Here is a 16,906-nt window from a genome sequence, read left to right on the forward strand (position 1 = left end):
ACGCATTATGTACAAGATTGTGTGTAATTGACACATTGTACGATTATTCTTGTGGTTGTTTCTTTTAAAGTTTTTTTTTTTTTTTTGACATATCCGCACAAGAGGGGGCAGAGAGATTCGAACTAGTGACCTCCACTTCATTAAGTGTGGTCCCAACCGATTATTCTTGTGGTTGTTTCTTTTAAAGTTCACGCTGGATGTTTAGAAATTTTTTTGGAAAATGCTTCCTTTCTTCATCAAGTCATTCTCTTATTCTCGCACTTTTTAAAATCACCATTAGATCTATGGAGTCATATGGGTCTCAGACATAACCCCACAAATCCAATAGCAATTTTAAAAAGTGGAAGGATGAGAGAAGAATGAGGGAAGGATGTGTAACACTTCTCTATTTTTATTTTTAAAAAATCGCTTATAAGATAGATAGTATTGAAAATCAATAGCATTCAATTCATAACATTAAACCATTAAAAATCGATATTAATACTATTATATCCCCATATCTTTTCCAAAGTTCAATTCTTGAAAGTCTCTTTTTGACAAAATTAAAAAAAAAAAAAAAAAAAAAAAAAAAAAAAAAAAAAAGCGCTCAGAAGATGGAAAGTCTCTAAACATTTTATTCAACTACAAATCACTCTCTTAGTTTATAGGGAAAACTATAAAATGGCCCTCCAAACTACCAGCAATTTGCAATTTAGCCCCCCAATATTTAAAATATAATAAACTAGCCCACAAACTACCAACCAGTTGCAATTTAGCTACTCCTTTAGTCAGCACCGTTAAAATGGATGGAAAATACAAAACGACGTCGTTTTGTTGAGGTTAAGTTACTAAAATGTCCTTTTTGAAAACTCATAAATCAATTTAAAAAAGGCCCCCAAAATACAAAATGACGTCGTTTTTTTTGAGGTTAAGTTACTAAAATGCCCTTTTTGGAAACTCATAAATCAATTTAAAAAAGGCCCCCAAATAACGTCATTTGGCTTGAAAAAAAAAAAAAAAAAAAACCCTTACACTTACCGAAACGACGCGGTTTTGGTAAGTGTTTAATACCCTAGTCCCTAAGCAACTTCGTCTTCTTCACTTCCCTTCTTCGCGCAGCAGCCCAACTCGAAAATTAACTAAACCAGCTCAATCCCTTATCCTTTTAAGAGTACTAGCAGTAGACTCCCTATAACCCATTCCATTTCCTATGTTTAGGAAAAATTTCAAAAAAATCACAAAAAATCAACCACATCAGAAGCCCTAAATATAACCAACATCAAAGGGTATCTACATTGTAGATGCCCAATGTATTATTAAATTATAAAAAATTGATTATTTCTCCTCTCTCATTCACATATTCCAACAATTCTCTCTCATTTGTACTCTCTCATTGGTTGCAATATTAAAAATAAATAGTATTTAATTTATATAAAGAAAAATAAGGAATCTATTGTGAGAGCACTAGCAGCAGCTTCCCTTTGATTTTCCATAAGTTTAGGGCACAAAACTACTTTTTGTTTCCCTATGAAAATATATTTCACAATAGCTTCCCTTACGTTTTCCTATACCATTAAAATATTATTTTTTTTATATATAAAATACAAGTTCTCTATCTACCCTTACTTTTTTGACAAAATCCCAACACAATCCCCAATTAAAGACAAAAAGATGAAAGAGGAGGGAGGAAAGATAAATATTTATATTAAAATAATGTATAGGGAACCACTTTTGGTTCCCTACATATTGAGAAATACTATAACAACCCTTGAGTGATGGTTAAATGTAGGGAATCTAATGTGAATAGTTTTTTGTGGTTTTTTTGACATTTTCCCTAAACATAGGGAAGTGAATGACATATAGGGCATCTATTGCTAGTGCTCTGAAGTTTTTTTTTTTTTTTTTTTTTTTTTTTTTTTAAAGAATCAAAAAGTAGTTTTATTCCCTAAATTGAGGAAAAATGGTTGGAAAGCTGCTGCTAGTGATCTAACAACCCCATCGCGTCATAACCCCCTTCCTTTAAAATAAGACAGAGAAGAAAGAACTAAGAAGCATCGGAGAAAAGAGAGGGAAAGAAACAAAAAGATGAGAAAGAGAAACAGAGGAAGAGAGGGAGTTGAATTTTAATTAATTTTTGTTCAACTTTATATATAATAAAATAAATAAATAAATTCTTGACCTCTGACCCAGTATCTTGGCTCTGCTCTGCTATTAACAATATCCATTCAATTTGAAGCTTGATTTTGCATTGAGAAATAAAAATAAAAATAAAAAAATTGGGTGATGATAAGCTTGATTTTCTCTTTGTTCTTAACTCCAAACGATCATGGGTTTTGGGTTGTGATTTTCAGATTTTGGTTGTTTGTTCTGTTTTCGTCAAATTTGGCTTAAAGATTTGGGTTGATTTTTAGTTGAAGAATGAAAGTGGTTTGAGCATCTCGATGAGGTTTACCAATTACAAGTTTGAAGTGGTGTTTGGATGGAATAATATTATGAAATTTATACCAATTGGATTGAGTTTGAACAGAAATTTGACAAAGAAGAAGACGAAGAAGAAGGGAAGTGGAGAAGAAGACGAAGCTTTGCGTGTTTAGGGACTAGGGTATTAAACACTTACCAAATTTTGTGGGACTTTTTTTTTTTTTTAATTTGATTTTTTATCCCAAAAGGGCATTTTAGTAACTTAACCTTACCAAAACGACGTCGTATTGAATTTTCCATCCATTTTGATGGTGTTGACTAATGGAGTGGCCAAATTGCAACTAGTTGGTAGTTTGAGGGGTTGCTTTATTACATTTTGAACATTAGGGACCTAAATTGCAAATGGCTAATAGTTTAGGGAGCCATTTTATATTTTTTCCTAGTTTATAACTTTCCTCCTTTTTTTTGGTCCTCTATTGTCTATTCCAGTCTCATTTGAAAATTTTCCTGTTCTCCAATTTCATGATCTCCCAACTCAATGTTCAAGTCTTTCAAATCATTCCATAAATGATCAATAATAAATTGGTTGGTAAATCCTAATGACCAAAAACTCACTCCGGCACTTGCATTAATTTTTTCCGATTTGATTAGTTCATGAATTATTGGATTTTCATAAATGACGAATATAACTAATGAGAAATGTTATTTTGTATTTTACCGTCCATCTCCATCTATCATTTCTTTCAAATAATCATTGGATCGGTAGAACCAGCATAGGTGAAAGTATGAGTCCTAATGATACAATGGTTGATTTAAAGCCTTATGAGAGATAGATGGAAGAATACGAAACTAGTGCATTGAGTGCATTGATTCCTCATAGAAAACTTAAAAGAAAAGAAAAAGGCATATTGGTTTTCTAAATAAATATTAGTTTATATTACACAAATGTTCTGTACACGTTCTTGTACTCGAAGTAGAGTTTTATAATAACTTGATTTGGTGCCTAGTGGTGCCTGGACCAAAATATTTAATATGGCACTTGCAATTAGAATACTAGAATAGTTGATTTATTTATTTTATTTTTTTAATTTTCTAATTGGCAAGTTGAATACAAAATACTAATCTCTATCCAGTGGACCAGTAACAACAAAGCAAGCATAATACAATTTGACTTGAGAAAAACCGAATGAAGCATCCTCAATTTCTCCGATCCTTGGCAAACTTCATGATTCTTTCTGTGGCACATCCCCACCATCATTGAGCTCGTTAGTGATGGAGATATGCATTATTTGGGCTGTCTGTTTATGCTTTTTGCTGGTTGGTGATGCAGTACTTGAAGTTGATCAAGTTGAAGCCTCTCATCACCCGTACAGAAATCTTCAATCACTTTCAAGAGAGCAGCCTTACAGGACTGCTTACCACTTTCAACCTCCTAAAAACTGGATGAATGGTATGTTCTGCACAACCTTTTAATTTTGTTTCCGGCTTCATAAATTTGCTCCCTTTAATTTGTTCTTTCAATGTTATTCTTGACTCTTGAGTTGACTTTGTTCTTTGTTCTTTGTTCTTTGTTCTTGTAATTAACAAATGGCTGCTGTTGAAACCCAGATCCAAATGGTATGTTTCCACAATTTCCTCATCTTGTGCTGAACAATTTGAAAGCTACGATGTATGGGGAGTTTACCATGGTCAATTTCATCTTACTGCAGGACCAATGTATTATAAGGGAGTTTACCATCTATTTTACCAATTCAATCCATATGGTGCGTTGTGGGGAAACATATCATGGGCTCATTCAATCTCATATGATCTTGTTGATTGGGTTCATCTTGAGCCTGCAATCAACCCATCAGACCCTTTTGACATCAATGGCTGCTGGTCCGGTTCAACTACATTTCTTCCTGGGGGAAAACCTGCCATTTTGTACACTGGAATTGACCTCAAAAACCGCCAAGTTCAAAACTTGGCAGTACCCAAGAATGTTTCTGACCCACTGCTAAGAGAATGGGTGAAATCTCCTCATAATCCTCTACTCACTCCAATCGACGACATTGATCCACAGAATTTCAGAGACCCAACAACTGCTTGGCAGGGGCCTGACAGAGTATGGCGAGTCATCGTTGGGAGCAAGATAAATGGTCTTGGAATGGCGATTCTTTATCGAAGCAGAGATTTTGTTGAATGGATTAGGAGTGAGAATCCACTGCACTCATCAACAAAAACTGGCATGTGGGAATGTCCAGATTTTTACCCTGTCAGTGTCAACAACACAAATGGAGAGGAGAAATTTTCCAAGCATGTGCTCAAGGCAAGCTTCCATAATCAGGACCACTACATATTGGGAAATTACGTGCCCATGACAGACAAATTTGAGGTAGACACTGACTTCTTGGATGAAGGTTTTGACATGCGATATGATTATGGGAATTTTTATGCTTCTAAAACATTCTACGACAGTGGTAAGAAGAGGCGAATATTATGGGCCTGGGTGACCGAGTCTGATGGTGAATCAGATGACATTGAGAAAGGATGGTCTGGGCTTCAGGTAATCCAAGTTTAAATTTTTTGTATTCATTTTAGTCACCTGATGAATTAGGGGGCTACTTTTAAGTAAGACATGGGTCTGGGCAGATCAGGCCATCTTCTGCCTTAGTAGGAGTCTGTCAGGCTAATCTGGTAATGATCTGACATGAGACCACAATGTTCACAAGTATTTCAACCAATTAGACTCTTCATAGTTGTTGATGCAGTTTTTTGGACGGCTGGACCGGTTATGGGTCACATGCAAAACAGAGAAGAAAAAGCTACTGGTATGGCGCCAGCTTTGGGGGTGGATAACCTACGATGCTTAAGAGCATGTTTTGGATTGTGTTTGGAAAATAGAGTTTTTAAGTTAAAAAAATGTTTTTTTGATAAAAGTTTCATTTTTAAACTTTGTTAAAAGTGCGTTTCGGTTATTTTTAGAGTTAAAAGGTCAAAAAAATACTTTTGAAATTTTTTACCAAATTTCTCTTTTTTATTTGGCGTCACTTTTTAGGTACTAAAAGTACTTTTGAAGCCTCTAACACAATTCCAAACAGGCCCTGAATGTGCGTTTGAATGACCTAAAAGTGCGTTTAACACTCAAAAAGTCCGTTTGAAGAAAAAAGTACCCCGTTTGGTAAAAAAAGTTGAAGGTGTTTTTAACAATCTAAAAAGCCTAAAAATGGCCAAAACGCATTTTAACAAAAACTTAGAAATGAAGCTTTTGTCAAAAAAAACACTTTTTGACTTAAAATATCTATTCCTCAAACATAATCTCAAACATGTTGATCATTTTTTTAAGAAAAAACTAAACATATATAGAGTTAGGAGAAAGAGACCTTATTTGTACCTGTATGTGTAACCCTTTTTATGGGAATGCTCCTTGTCCAACATGGAAATAGTGCGTAATTTTCCTTAATAGGGTATGTCATATACCATATTAATCCTATTAATGGCCATTTGGGAAATGATGAGAGTGTATAGTTTCCACTTGGAGAAGATTGTTGATCTATTTTCCAAATGAGGGTAATCAATCAGTGCATCAACAATAGTAAAAGTGGTTAAACACCAATCTTGTTTATAGGTAAGCAAACGAAAACTTTTGCCTTTGAAAATAATTCTATATATTGTCTATTACTGCCATTGAGCAAACTGGTTTATTGTCATGTTCAGCTTTCAACCATGTAGGCAAAGTGTTTGATTAAATGACCAAAAGCATCGTTTTATTTTGTTTTCTAGTCAATTCCTAGAAGCGTTCTGCTTAGTGGAACTCGGCAACAATTAATACAGTGGCCAATCAAAGAAATAGAGAAACTACGTACTAACAAAGTGAGTTTCCATGATAAGGAGCTCAATGATGGTTTCATTTTCGAAGTTTCAGGGATTACAGCTTCACAGGTAACTCACATTATCATATTCATTGACTCTACTTAGGCTTATATACAAATACAGAAGTTGATATACTTCCATTTTCTTTTTTCTCTTTTTCCATGGAAGGCTGATGTGGAAGTTTCATTTGATCTGCCTAATTTGGATGAAGCTGAGTCTCTAGACCCGAATTGGGTTGATCCCCAACTGCTCTGTAGTCAAAAGGGAGCATCTGGTAGAGGCAGAGTAGGGCCATTTGGTTTGCTGGTTCTGGCTTCCAAGGACTTGACTGAACAAACTGCAGTCTTCTTTCTCATATTTAGAAGGCATGACAATTATGTTGTGCTCATGTGTAGCGATCAAAGCAGGTTGGTTTCTGATTAAATATCCTTTCAAATCTTTCTGAGTTACTTTTCACTCCTAGCTTGATATGAAAGCAACAACTTTGATCCTCAGGTCTTCGTTGAGGGAAGGGCTTGGCAAGACCATCTATGGAGCATTTGTGTCTATGGATCATCGTGAGAGGAAAATATCATTAAGAAGCTTGGTATGTAGATTGGTAGTTTAATTATTATTCACTCGCCATATATATATATTGTATAATGTATCTGGTTTTATGTTTGTACAGATAGACCATTCAATTGTTGAGAGTTTTGGTGCGGATGGGAGGAGTTGCATAACTGCTAGAGTTTATCCGAAATTGGCGATTCATAGTGAAAGCCGCCTATATGTATTCAACAATGGAACTCTGAGTGTTAGAATTTCGAGCCTGAATGCTTGGAGCATGAAGAGAGCTCAAATTTTTCCTATGCAAAAGAGACGAAAGCAACAAATCAATTACAAGTAAACGTTTTGAGGGTTGAGAGCTGAAACGTGATAAACAGCTCAACACCTCTTAATTTCTTTCTTTTTGTTTTGTTCTTGATTGGTCAGCTTCTCTCATATGCTACATTAGCTTGTCAAGCTAGCTAGCTCGTTTGGTTTTTGGCTTTAGCCTTTTCCCAAAGCCAATGGCATCAGGGTATTGAAGCCTTGATCCTTCTAAATTTGACGTAGTGAAAGCGAGAGATCGAAGAGAAGAGTTGTCTTCAATTCGAAATCAACCTCGTCACATTCAACTTCCAAGAGTTTTCTCAAAACTTGGCAAGGCAAGGATGAGAACAGAAGATAACTTTCTTTTGTTTGATCACTGCAAAGCTAATCTCTTGTTCTTATACCCCATCAGAATTGCCCTTTCTTCATGCATTCGATGGCCGAAGCCACAATGTTGCTAAAATTTGTGAGGAATCGACGGTAACATTAGTCGGTGTCACCACACATGCACGTCATGCGTTGCTTCGGCTCAAGTGTGGTGCACGTGGCCCCACCTTTCCTGTGCCTTTTTATTTCATGAGTTAGCCGCTCTCTCCCACGTTGGCTCTTCATAGTTGGTTTCTTGTTTTCGCCAATAATAATCTTCCGATCTGATTTTGTTGAACTTTTTGAGGTGTTCTCCGAACACCATGTTGGTGCTTCCCAACTATGGATTCAATTTGACCTTCATTAGTGCCCTTTCATTAGGGGTGAAAGCTAAAATCGCTAATTGTAATTGTCGAGGTGGTTATTAACTGACTCTACTAAATGCCTATACGGTTAATCAGCGGTTAGCGGTTAACCGTTTTTTAAATGGGAAAAAAACAAAAAATTGTGCTTGGCTCGGCTCGCCTGCCAGGCAAGCCGAGTACTTGAATCTTGGCTCTTGGTTTACCCAGCTTAAGTACTTGACTAAGGCAATATTTAGAGGATTAGGAAATGACATGTGCTTTATATAGATGAGTGAAAGTGGAAGTGGACCAAGTGGTGGGTTTTTTTTCGATGTGGGACGAACAAGAGGCAATCGAAAACACTTAAAATTGTCCGTGTGAGAGTATGGGACAAGGCTGTCCCAAGAGACAAATTGAAAACCTCACTTAGACGGCCGGTTTGGGGTGGCCGAAGCCACCCTCAGGCCAAACAGTGGCCATTCGAGTGGTCCAGCCACCCCTAATGGCCATATCAAAAAACAAAAATAATTATATTATTTTATATTCTTATTATTTTTTAATAAGTGAAACACATGACATCTTTGTAATCGTTAGATCTCTTTAAAGAGATTTTGACCATGAACTGAATCCCAAAATGGATAGGAGAGGATCCCATTCTGTAGGGGTGTTCAAGCGGTTATAACCGGTGGTTATTGGCTATAACCGCTAACCGCAACCGCCTTGGGCGGTTATCACTTTTTGACAACTGCAACCGCCTAGGCGGTTAGCTGTTATTCAATCCAATAACCAGCGGTTTTATAACCCTTTTTTTTTATATGGGTTTTTTAAATGTTTTGAACCTTTAATTTGTCTTTTTTTGGACTTATTTTAAACATTTTGGGCCAAAATTTTCCTCTAAAACAACGTCGTTTTGAATGTTATATTATAATCATTATTAACATAAAATATAAAATATTTATATTATTATATATAAGGGTATATGGTTAGCGGTTATTAACAGTTTTTTGCAATCCTTAAAACCACTAACTGCAAATGTTCTAAACAATTAACGGTTAATGATTAGCAGTTATAAGCTGTTAGCGGCTACTATTCCAATTAAACCCCATTGGTTCAGTCCAATCGACATCACATTCTCATAGAATCAGAAGGAAAGGAATACACGAAAGGCAATTTAATAATAAAGCATATTTAATTTTTTCAACTCCTTGGTACGGCACGTGACAAAGACATGCGCCGATAGCGATGGCCGATGTGGTCTTGGAGGGCGGTCTGAGGGTTTTGGGTGCCATGACTTTCGACGTGCAAGGTGTAAACAGTGGTGATAATATTTGGGAAGAAACTAATAATAATATATTAAATTATAATAATGTGATATATATATATATATATAAAGAGATTGGGCACAGGGTTCCTCGACAGCTTTATATCAGGAAGTGAAGCGTATATTCCGTTGGTTTTCTTTCGAGCAAGAAAGCAATCGAGACAGGCATATTTCAAGGTTCGTCACAGGCAGAGAGGGAGAGAGAGAAATTTGTGTATGATTACCAGAAGGTTGTATCCATTGATTGATTAAGCAAAACTTGCATATATGAACTTGTAAACGGGCTTTCTTCAATCTTAACCACCAACCAGGTTCCCACCATTTTCAGGGAGGAAGAAACACTGTTTCAGAGGCGGTATGAGAGAGTTTTAGAGAGAGAGAGAGAGAGAGAGAGAGAGGGGGGGGGGGGTGTAGAAGAATGAGTAAAGAAGATGATGATGACCCAGAAAATAGGAAGTCGAAATCGGGGCCAAGATCATCGGGGCTGTACGATTGGTTGACAAACTTTCACCGCGATCTGATGGCCGGGGCGGTGTTGGGGGGGGGTGGTGCACACGATTGTCGCCCCAGTAGAGCGAACGAAGCTTATCTTGCAGACCCAAGAAAGCAACCTGGCGATTGTAGGAGGCAGTGGGCGTAGGAGATTCAAGGGTATGCTCGATTGCATCGTCCGTACGGTACGAGAGGAAGGCATTCTCTCTCTTTGGAGAGGCAATGGGAGCAGCGTTCTTCGCTATTACCCTTCTGTCGCTCTCAATTTCTCACTCAAGGTATTTATTCTTTAAAAAAAAATCCTATCTTTTTATGTTGCTCTTTTTCGCTGATTTCATTTGTTTTTTGCGTTTGAATCTGTGAGTTTCTGTGATGTATGAACTTAATGAATGGAAGTTGAATTGGTTGGTTCTGATGGGTTTCCCGTTGGAGTTTCCCGCAATGGTTGAAGGCTTGAAGCAACGTTGATTGTCTTTTGCATATAACATGAATGATGAAATGCTTCAATGTAGAAGTCGTTGGGTTACTACGCAAACCGTGAATTTGGTACCATATTATGAAATTTAGGTGATTTGGTGTTGTTGACTAGCCTTGGTAGGTGAGCTAGTGTTATCTACGCATGGCTTGGCCTGATTTAGACCAATTTTATACAAAAATTATTGGAAGTGTTCCAATTGAATGTTCTGACTTTTTAGTGAAAGATAGCAACTGTTCCGTATAAACTCTTATATTTGGTTTACCTCCGAGGCCAGTACTGAAACAGTCCCCTGAAGCATACAAAGTAAGAAAAAGGGATAAATGCATTTTTGGTACGTGGTTTGGAGTTTTGACAAATAGCTTTCTGAGTTTTAAAAAGTGATTAATCACTCTCTGGGATCAACCAACACAGAGTCAATGGAGTTCTTCATTCTATTGGAATTGGCCATTTTGTGAAAAAAAAACTTTGTGCACATATCACTCTTCCTCAACCACAAAACCCTAGATTTCTGCCACCAACTCACTTCCTCTGTGAGAGTGGAACTCTCTAACTCGCTTACAACTTCTGCCTTCTTCATACAATCCTTAGCACCTAAAGATCTCTCTTCTTCAATGATATCAAAAACACGTAGTTCTTCCAAAATGATATTTTTCTTCCTCTCTACATTACCAAACACCTCTTCATTCCATCTTCTTAAATCAATCAACTTTCAAAGCCTTGAGCTTTTTAGTTAAAATGAAACTCGGAGAGCCCTGAAAATGATAAGAGTCACACCATTGTTTCATGTTGTCCACAAAACCCTTACACTTTAGCCACATATTTTCAAATTTGAAGTACCTATTACCCCTTTGAAAGTTACCACAGTCGAGGATTGTAAATGATTTGAGCAAGTCTAGGAAGCCGACTCCTGGATACATCAGGAAACTAGGCTTACCACGTCGGAGAGACAAAAAATATATCAATTCTAGACCAAGAAGGTGACTCCTAATTATTTGACCAAGTAAAAGTTTTGCCAACAAGAGGAAGGACCATCAGGCTCCGATGAAAATGAAGTCAAAGAATTCCACTATAGTTAGGCATAAACGAACTTCTCCCGATCTCTCACTGGGGAACCAAGTAATGGGGCATAAACTCACCCCCAATGCACCAAGGAAAGTTCCACCAATTGGGCATACCAGCCAGATCATCCCAAAGAAACCTTCCATCACTCTCCTATCCGACATAATCTAAATACCACCCGAAGCCCCTCTTGAGTCCAAACAACACTCACAACACTACGGGACATGGCCTCCACCTTTAGGCCATATTAACTTTTTCACTCTGAGTAGGTTCCCCACCTGTAGGCATTTATCCCCCTTATTCAACCCTCTCACGTTTCAAGATAGTAGTTTTGGCTTCATAAAGAACTGAAATGACCCTCTCCTTTCCTTTTTCAGTGCATGCACTCTCACTTTTAGAGTCTTAATTAATGGAGCATTCCAATCTCTTTAACTCCCTATTGCATTTGATGCTCAGTTTAGAAATGGAACCCAAACCCTTAGGAAGACAACTCACTACAATAATTGTCAAAATTGCCATAAATTGCTCCTCAAAACTAACACATGAAACCCCCAAAACATGATGGATCTCCTTCACTCTTTGCAGAACCCAATCTGAATGCTTCGACCACGAGTGACCATATTTCCCTTCATGGTAGGGGAATAGGAGCTTAGGGGAGTGCAATAAGCTTCCTCCTGATTGATAAAAACCACGTCTCGGTAAGGTGCCAAATCGAGCACTTGTTGACTGATTTCTCCAATACAACGCACCTCCTTTCTAGTAAAAGCAGGCAGAGGAGATCCCTCCTTTTCAAGGCTGACTCCCCACCCAAGCCAGTTGAAGAAGAGCTAGTAGTACTAGTAAAAGACCCCTCTATGATTGTGGCCTTGACGACAACCTTCTTCTCAATGTACATCGGCAACTCTAGGCCACCGGTAGCACTGCTGGCAAAATCTAAACCATTCTCATCATGAACTAAAGGCTTCCTTGAGCCACCGGCCCACTGGCATGATTTGAAGCCACTACGCGGTCTACCGGCGAAGAGGCACCGTCAAAGCACACGCCTCGAGCCACTGTCGACATAGTATGGGGTTCATCGGCCGAGGCCGTAGGAGCTCCGGGCTGACCTGTACGTAAGCTCTTACCCACATCCAATCCCATAACATAAGACTCGCACCATATTCACAATGTGACCCAAAATGAAATGGCTAACCCACACTTGACCCTTTCATTGCATCCGAACCCCACCCTAAAGGACCCACACCCGAAGTCCTTTTCCACTTATGTGTTATTTTCGTCTAGGGCTTGAAGTAATATTCAGCCTGGATAACCCCAAAGCCCATTAAGGCATTTCCTTTAGGATCTTGAGTAGAGTGGGCCACTGGAGTGTGGGCCTAACAGGATTACGGGGCCGTAGAAGGAAAACCCAGGCCCAAACTTGACTCAATCTATTTTAAACGCTGCTCCACGTCTTTTTTTAGGCTCACCAACGTCTCTCTAAAGGAGTAGAGATCAAGATTAACACCCTGAAGTCCTCTTCTCAAGCTGACACTACCAGCTGAAAATATGGAATCTTCAACTTTCCTAGACGCAAACCCAAAGGAAGACGTCCCTTACACACTCTGTCCCCTCAAAATTATTATATGAGCCCTTCAACGACGAGGTCATAGCTGAAAACTTCCTCGTTGTAATAGCCTCTACTTGTAACGACTCAGGGAAAAGTGCTAGCCACATCTGTGCTATTATCCCAAAATGACTAGTCAATTTGGAACTTTCCTAGAATTCATTATAAAGCCCAGTTTCACCTAGTAACTAGGTAATGTTGGACTTAGCACCATGACTATCTTTATAAACTACCTACTCTATGTGAACTTCTTCTCATCTTCCCAGCCAATATGAGACCGGTGTGTTACAAACTCCCCCTCTTAAATTCTTGACATCCTTGTCAGGGCCACGTCATGCAGTGCTCTAGTACCACATGACCTGGCGTTATTAGGTGGCTCTGATACCACTGTAATGACCCAGGAAAAAGCGCTAGCCACATTTGCGCTATTACCCTAAAAGAATTAGTTAATTTGGAACTTCCTTAGAATTCATTATAAAGCCCAGTTCACCTAGTAACTAGATAATATGAGGCTTAGCACCCATGACTATCTGTATAAACCACTCACTCTATGTGGATTTCTTTTCGTCTTTCCAGCCAATATGGGACTGGGGTGTTACACTGTGTATCCCCCTCCCCCCCTTTTTCCTTCAACGGAGGCCTTAGCACCATCTTCTTCGTCCCCGTGCCCGGTGCTAATGGACTGCCAGAGTGATGCCCAGCTGTCCCACCACCACCATCTTCTTCGTCTGACCCGTGCCCGGTGCTAATGGACTGCCAGAGTGATGCCCAGCTGTCCCACCACCATGTCGTGATCGGAAGAACTGCAAAACCACTCGTAGCTCTACGGCAAAGGACTTCCAGCCCCAGCACTAAGATGAGGCCCCAGGCCCCTCTGTCTACCTCCCCCAAACTATGTCATCACCAAGAACTGCCTATGCTTATTGGAGCAGTGTTGGGCGTGGAGAGTTGGGAAACCAACTCTTGAGCATCTCTAAAACTCCTTCCTCCCCTCCTCTAGAACCACTGCCTTGACAGTGGCTAACAACCAAGAGATGTTGACATTGCCCAAGCATAAGGATCGGGCAGTTCCCCTGTTCCTCTCAAAAATCCTACACACTGGAGACCTACCCTCCCGGGCCTCCCCTACCAACTCAAACAGTATGGACTCAATACAACACCCTCTTATCAACCCCAATTAAGAAAAGAACTGCAAGCACGCCCCAACTAGAGAGAGAGAGAGAGAGAGAGAGAGAATAAGCTTGGTGTTAACACTAAGCTTATAATTGTAGAGTTTATAACCTTCTAACTATAGTTTTTGAGTAAAAAGAAAAGAAAATGCAGGAAATCAAGAGAGAAATGGGCCAAGTACAAAAAAAGTAATGGCAAAAATAAATTATAGTGTCATATCCTGTCATTTTCTTAGAGAGGTTATGGAGGGTAGTCTCAAACACTTCAGCAAAAATAAATGCCAAAGTGTTTCTTTTCATAGTTTGTAAAGAAATGTCAAAGTGTTTCTTATCAAAGTAATCAGTTAGATCAAATACAAGTTATGTGATTAGCTATACAATGAGTGGTTATGAGAGTCAGAAATAAGGTTTGATTTAAATATCCAAGAATTTCATGTGAAAATCATAAAATCTGGACTATTCTCCTACGTATTGGTAAAATTTTTCAAAACACTTTTTAATCAATAGTTATTTAAACTAGTTTTCACCAAAATATTTTTGTTATTTGTTTTCTTGAAACATGCTTTGTAACTAATTTTTAAAATCAAAATATAGGAACTGTTGTTATTTATTTGTGGTTTTAAAGTCTAAAGATGGGTTGAGCCACTGAAGTTCTTTGGGTGCGGCCCAAACCACTCCCAAAGATGACTTGAAGGGTGGCTTGGCTTGGGAAGCTGGCGGAGCCACCCCAAAGGCCTATTTGGGTTGATTCTGCAACCCCAAAGGTTTTCTTTTTGGGTAGTTTTCCTTTCCTTTTTTTTATTCTTTTGCTTTTTTTTAAAAAAAAAAAAAAAAATTATTTAAAGGTAGAATTATAATTTTTTAGGGGTTCTGTCTGAAAAAATAGACTGAAATTTGTATCACACGATTTGATACAGGAGCACACCACAATGATCCTTAATTCTATCAATTTAAGATTATTTTTGTACCCTAGGGATCAATTTGAAAGAAGTCGAAACCCTAGGAATCAATTCAGTAATTTAGCCTAAATTTAAATTTGAAGGTTGTGGAAGATAAAAGTTCCATGGAAGTATGTCCATATTAGTATGTTCTTCTGTGACCTGTAAGTTACTTTACTTACATGCGTAGCCATTAAGCCACAAGGAAATTTGATATAACTTATAAGTATCTCTACATAGTAGAGCAAATACATACCCAAGTATTTCATTACATGATACAAACTTAGGAAACACATATCTAAGACTAAATATTAAACTTCAAAAACCATTTTGGCATCAGAAGAGGTAGATACTGTTGTTGTTGTTATATCTGATGGTTGACGGAGAACTTCCTAGCAGTAGAGGAAGATTTCCAGTGATCATTTCTTTTTAAGCTATGATGATTTCTGGGTCTTAATTTATTTTTCTTTTCTCCCCAACGCAGGATCTCTATAGAAGCATGTTAAGAAGCGGGAAATCTGAACGTGGTCATTTTCTGTCTGGTGCATCTGCCAATTTTATTGCTGGGTCTGCAGCCGGTTGTACAACATTGATCTTAATATATCCTCTTGACATTGCACACACCCGTCTCGCTGCTGATATTGGGAAAAGTGAAGTTCGTCAATTTCGAGGCATCTACCATTTCTTGACTACCATATGCAAAAAAGACGGGATTCGGGGGGTTTACAGAGGGCTTCCTGCCTCTCTACATGGGATGGTTGTTCACCGCGGCCTTTATTTTGGAGGTTTTGATACAATAAAAGAGATGCTCACAGAAGAATCAAAGCCCGAGTTGGCATTGTGGAAGCGATGGGTGGTGGCTCAGGCAGTCACAACCTCTGCTGGGTTGTTGTCATATCCATTGGACACCGTACGGAGGCGGATGATGATGCAGTCCGGCTTGGAACAGCCTATGTACCATAGCACTCTGGACTGCTGGAAGAAGATTTATAGGACAGAGGGGTTGGCTTCATTTTATCGTGGGGCTCTTTCAAGCATCTTTAGGAGTACTGGTGCTGCTGCCATCCTGGTCTTATATGACGAGGTGAAGAAGTTCATGAATTGGGGTAGATTGTAACAGGAAACCATTTTGGAGTTATTTCATCTTAATAGAGAAGGTTTAAAGAATAGATTAGAATGAAGCAATGAGATTTACAAGCGGAAAATCTTGTAAAGCGCAAATGAGAGCTATACAGATTGTGTAAAACATCCAATAACGACATTCATTGGCCGCTTCGCCCTTTGAGGCTCTGGCAATTTATGTCTTAATTTTTTGTTAAAAAAAATAAGACAACAGATTGGCTCGTTTGCAAATACTTTTCAAAATGTGTTTTATGCTTTTTGCTTGTGATATGACATAAATGTCAAAGTAATTTTGAGCGTTTTGTATGTTGAGCAATTTGAGTTGATTGTTAATACCTTTATTTTTATTTTTTATGTATTTAAAAAGCAAAAAATGGTCTTCAAAAGTAGTAACAAACGAGCCTAGAATGCTGGTAATCTTATGAGGCAAGTTGCACTTCATTGTCTACTTTACTTCTCTTTTGCCTATTTTCTTAAAAATTAATTAATTATGGATTAGGTAAAGGTGGAAAAGGGAATATTATAGGGGATATGCGGAAGCATGTAAAGCAGCAAAACCCAAAACAGGAGAGAGAGAGAGAGAGAGAGAGAGAGAGAGTTGCTTGGTAGATATGATTCATATGAAGGCTGCTGACTGGAGGACTCAACCTGAAGTCTATGACACTCACGTAATACTACCAGTTTTACCTGCCATGCTTTGTACGGAGTTCTAAACATTAATCTGCCTCGTTGTCCCATTAGACAATGGGACGGAAAGATAAATTTAATTTACACGTAAATAAAATTGAAGGTAAAGATGTTCATTTGTTTTTGTTGGTGCAAGCATCTTCATTCACCTCAACGCCGGCCGCCTTATAGGGAGGAGCTCCTTTGCAAAATAAAAGATAAACTGTTAGAAAACCACTAGTCT

The 16,906-nt window shown here is 38.3% G+C and overlaps 2 protein-coding genes across 2 annotated transcripts; both read left to right on the plus strand.

Moving 5' to 3' along the window:
• The first annotated feature begins 3,583 nt into the window (after nucleotides 1-3,583).
• CWINV6 (6-&1-fructan exohydrolase) lies at nucleotides 3,584-7,316 on the plus strand. Its single transcript, XM_088518093.1, has 6 exons — nucleotides 3,584-3,850; nucleotides 4,110-4,945; nucleotides 6,163-6,321; nucleotides 6,421-6,659; nucleotides 6,748-6,838; nucleotides 6,920-7,316. Exons 1-6 carry the CDS (start codon nucleotides 3,673-3,675, stop codon nucleotides 7,136-7,138), a joined length of 1,722 nt encoding a protein of 573 aa, XP_088374219.1. The 5' UTR covers nucleotides 3,584-3,672; the 3' UTR covers nucleotides 7,139-7,316.
• Nucleotides 7,317-9,195: 1,879 nt separating this feature from the next.
• PM-ANT (Mitochondrial substrate carrier family protein) lies at nucleotides 9,196-16,202 on the plus strand. The gene is given in 3 exon segments (XM_059598316.2): nucleotides 9,196-9,673; nucleotides 9,675-9,905; nucleotides 15,359-16,202. Coding segments are annotated over 3 exon segments (984 nt in total). The 5' UTR covers nucleotides 9,196-9,553; the 3' UTR covers nucleotides 15,992-16,202.
• The last annotated feature ends 704 nt before the right edge of the window (nucleotides 16,203-16,906 follow it).

The sequence above is a fragment of the Corylus avellana genome, chromosome 7, assembly GCF_965113065.1.
Source record: "Corylus avellana chromosome 7, dhCorAvel1.hap1.2, whole genome shotgun sequence".
NCBI classification, from domain to species: Eukaryota; Viridiplantae; Streptophyta; class Magnoliopsida; order Fagales; family Betulaceae; genus Corylus; species Corylus avellana.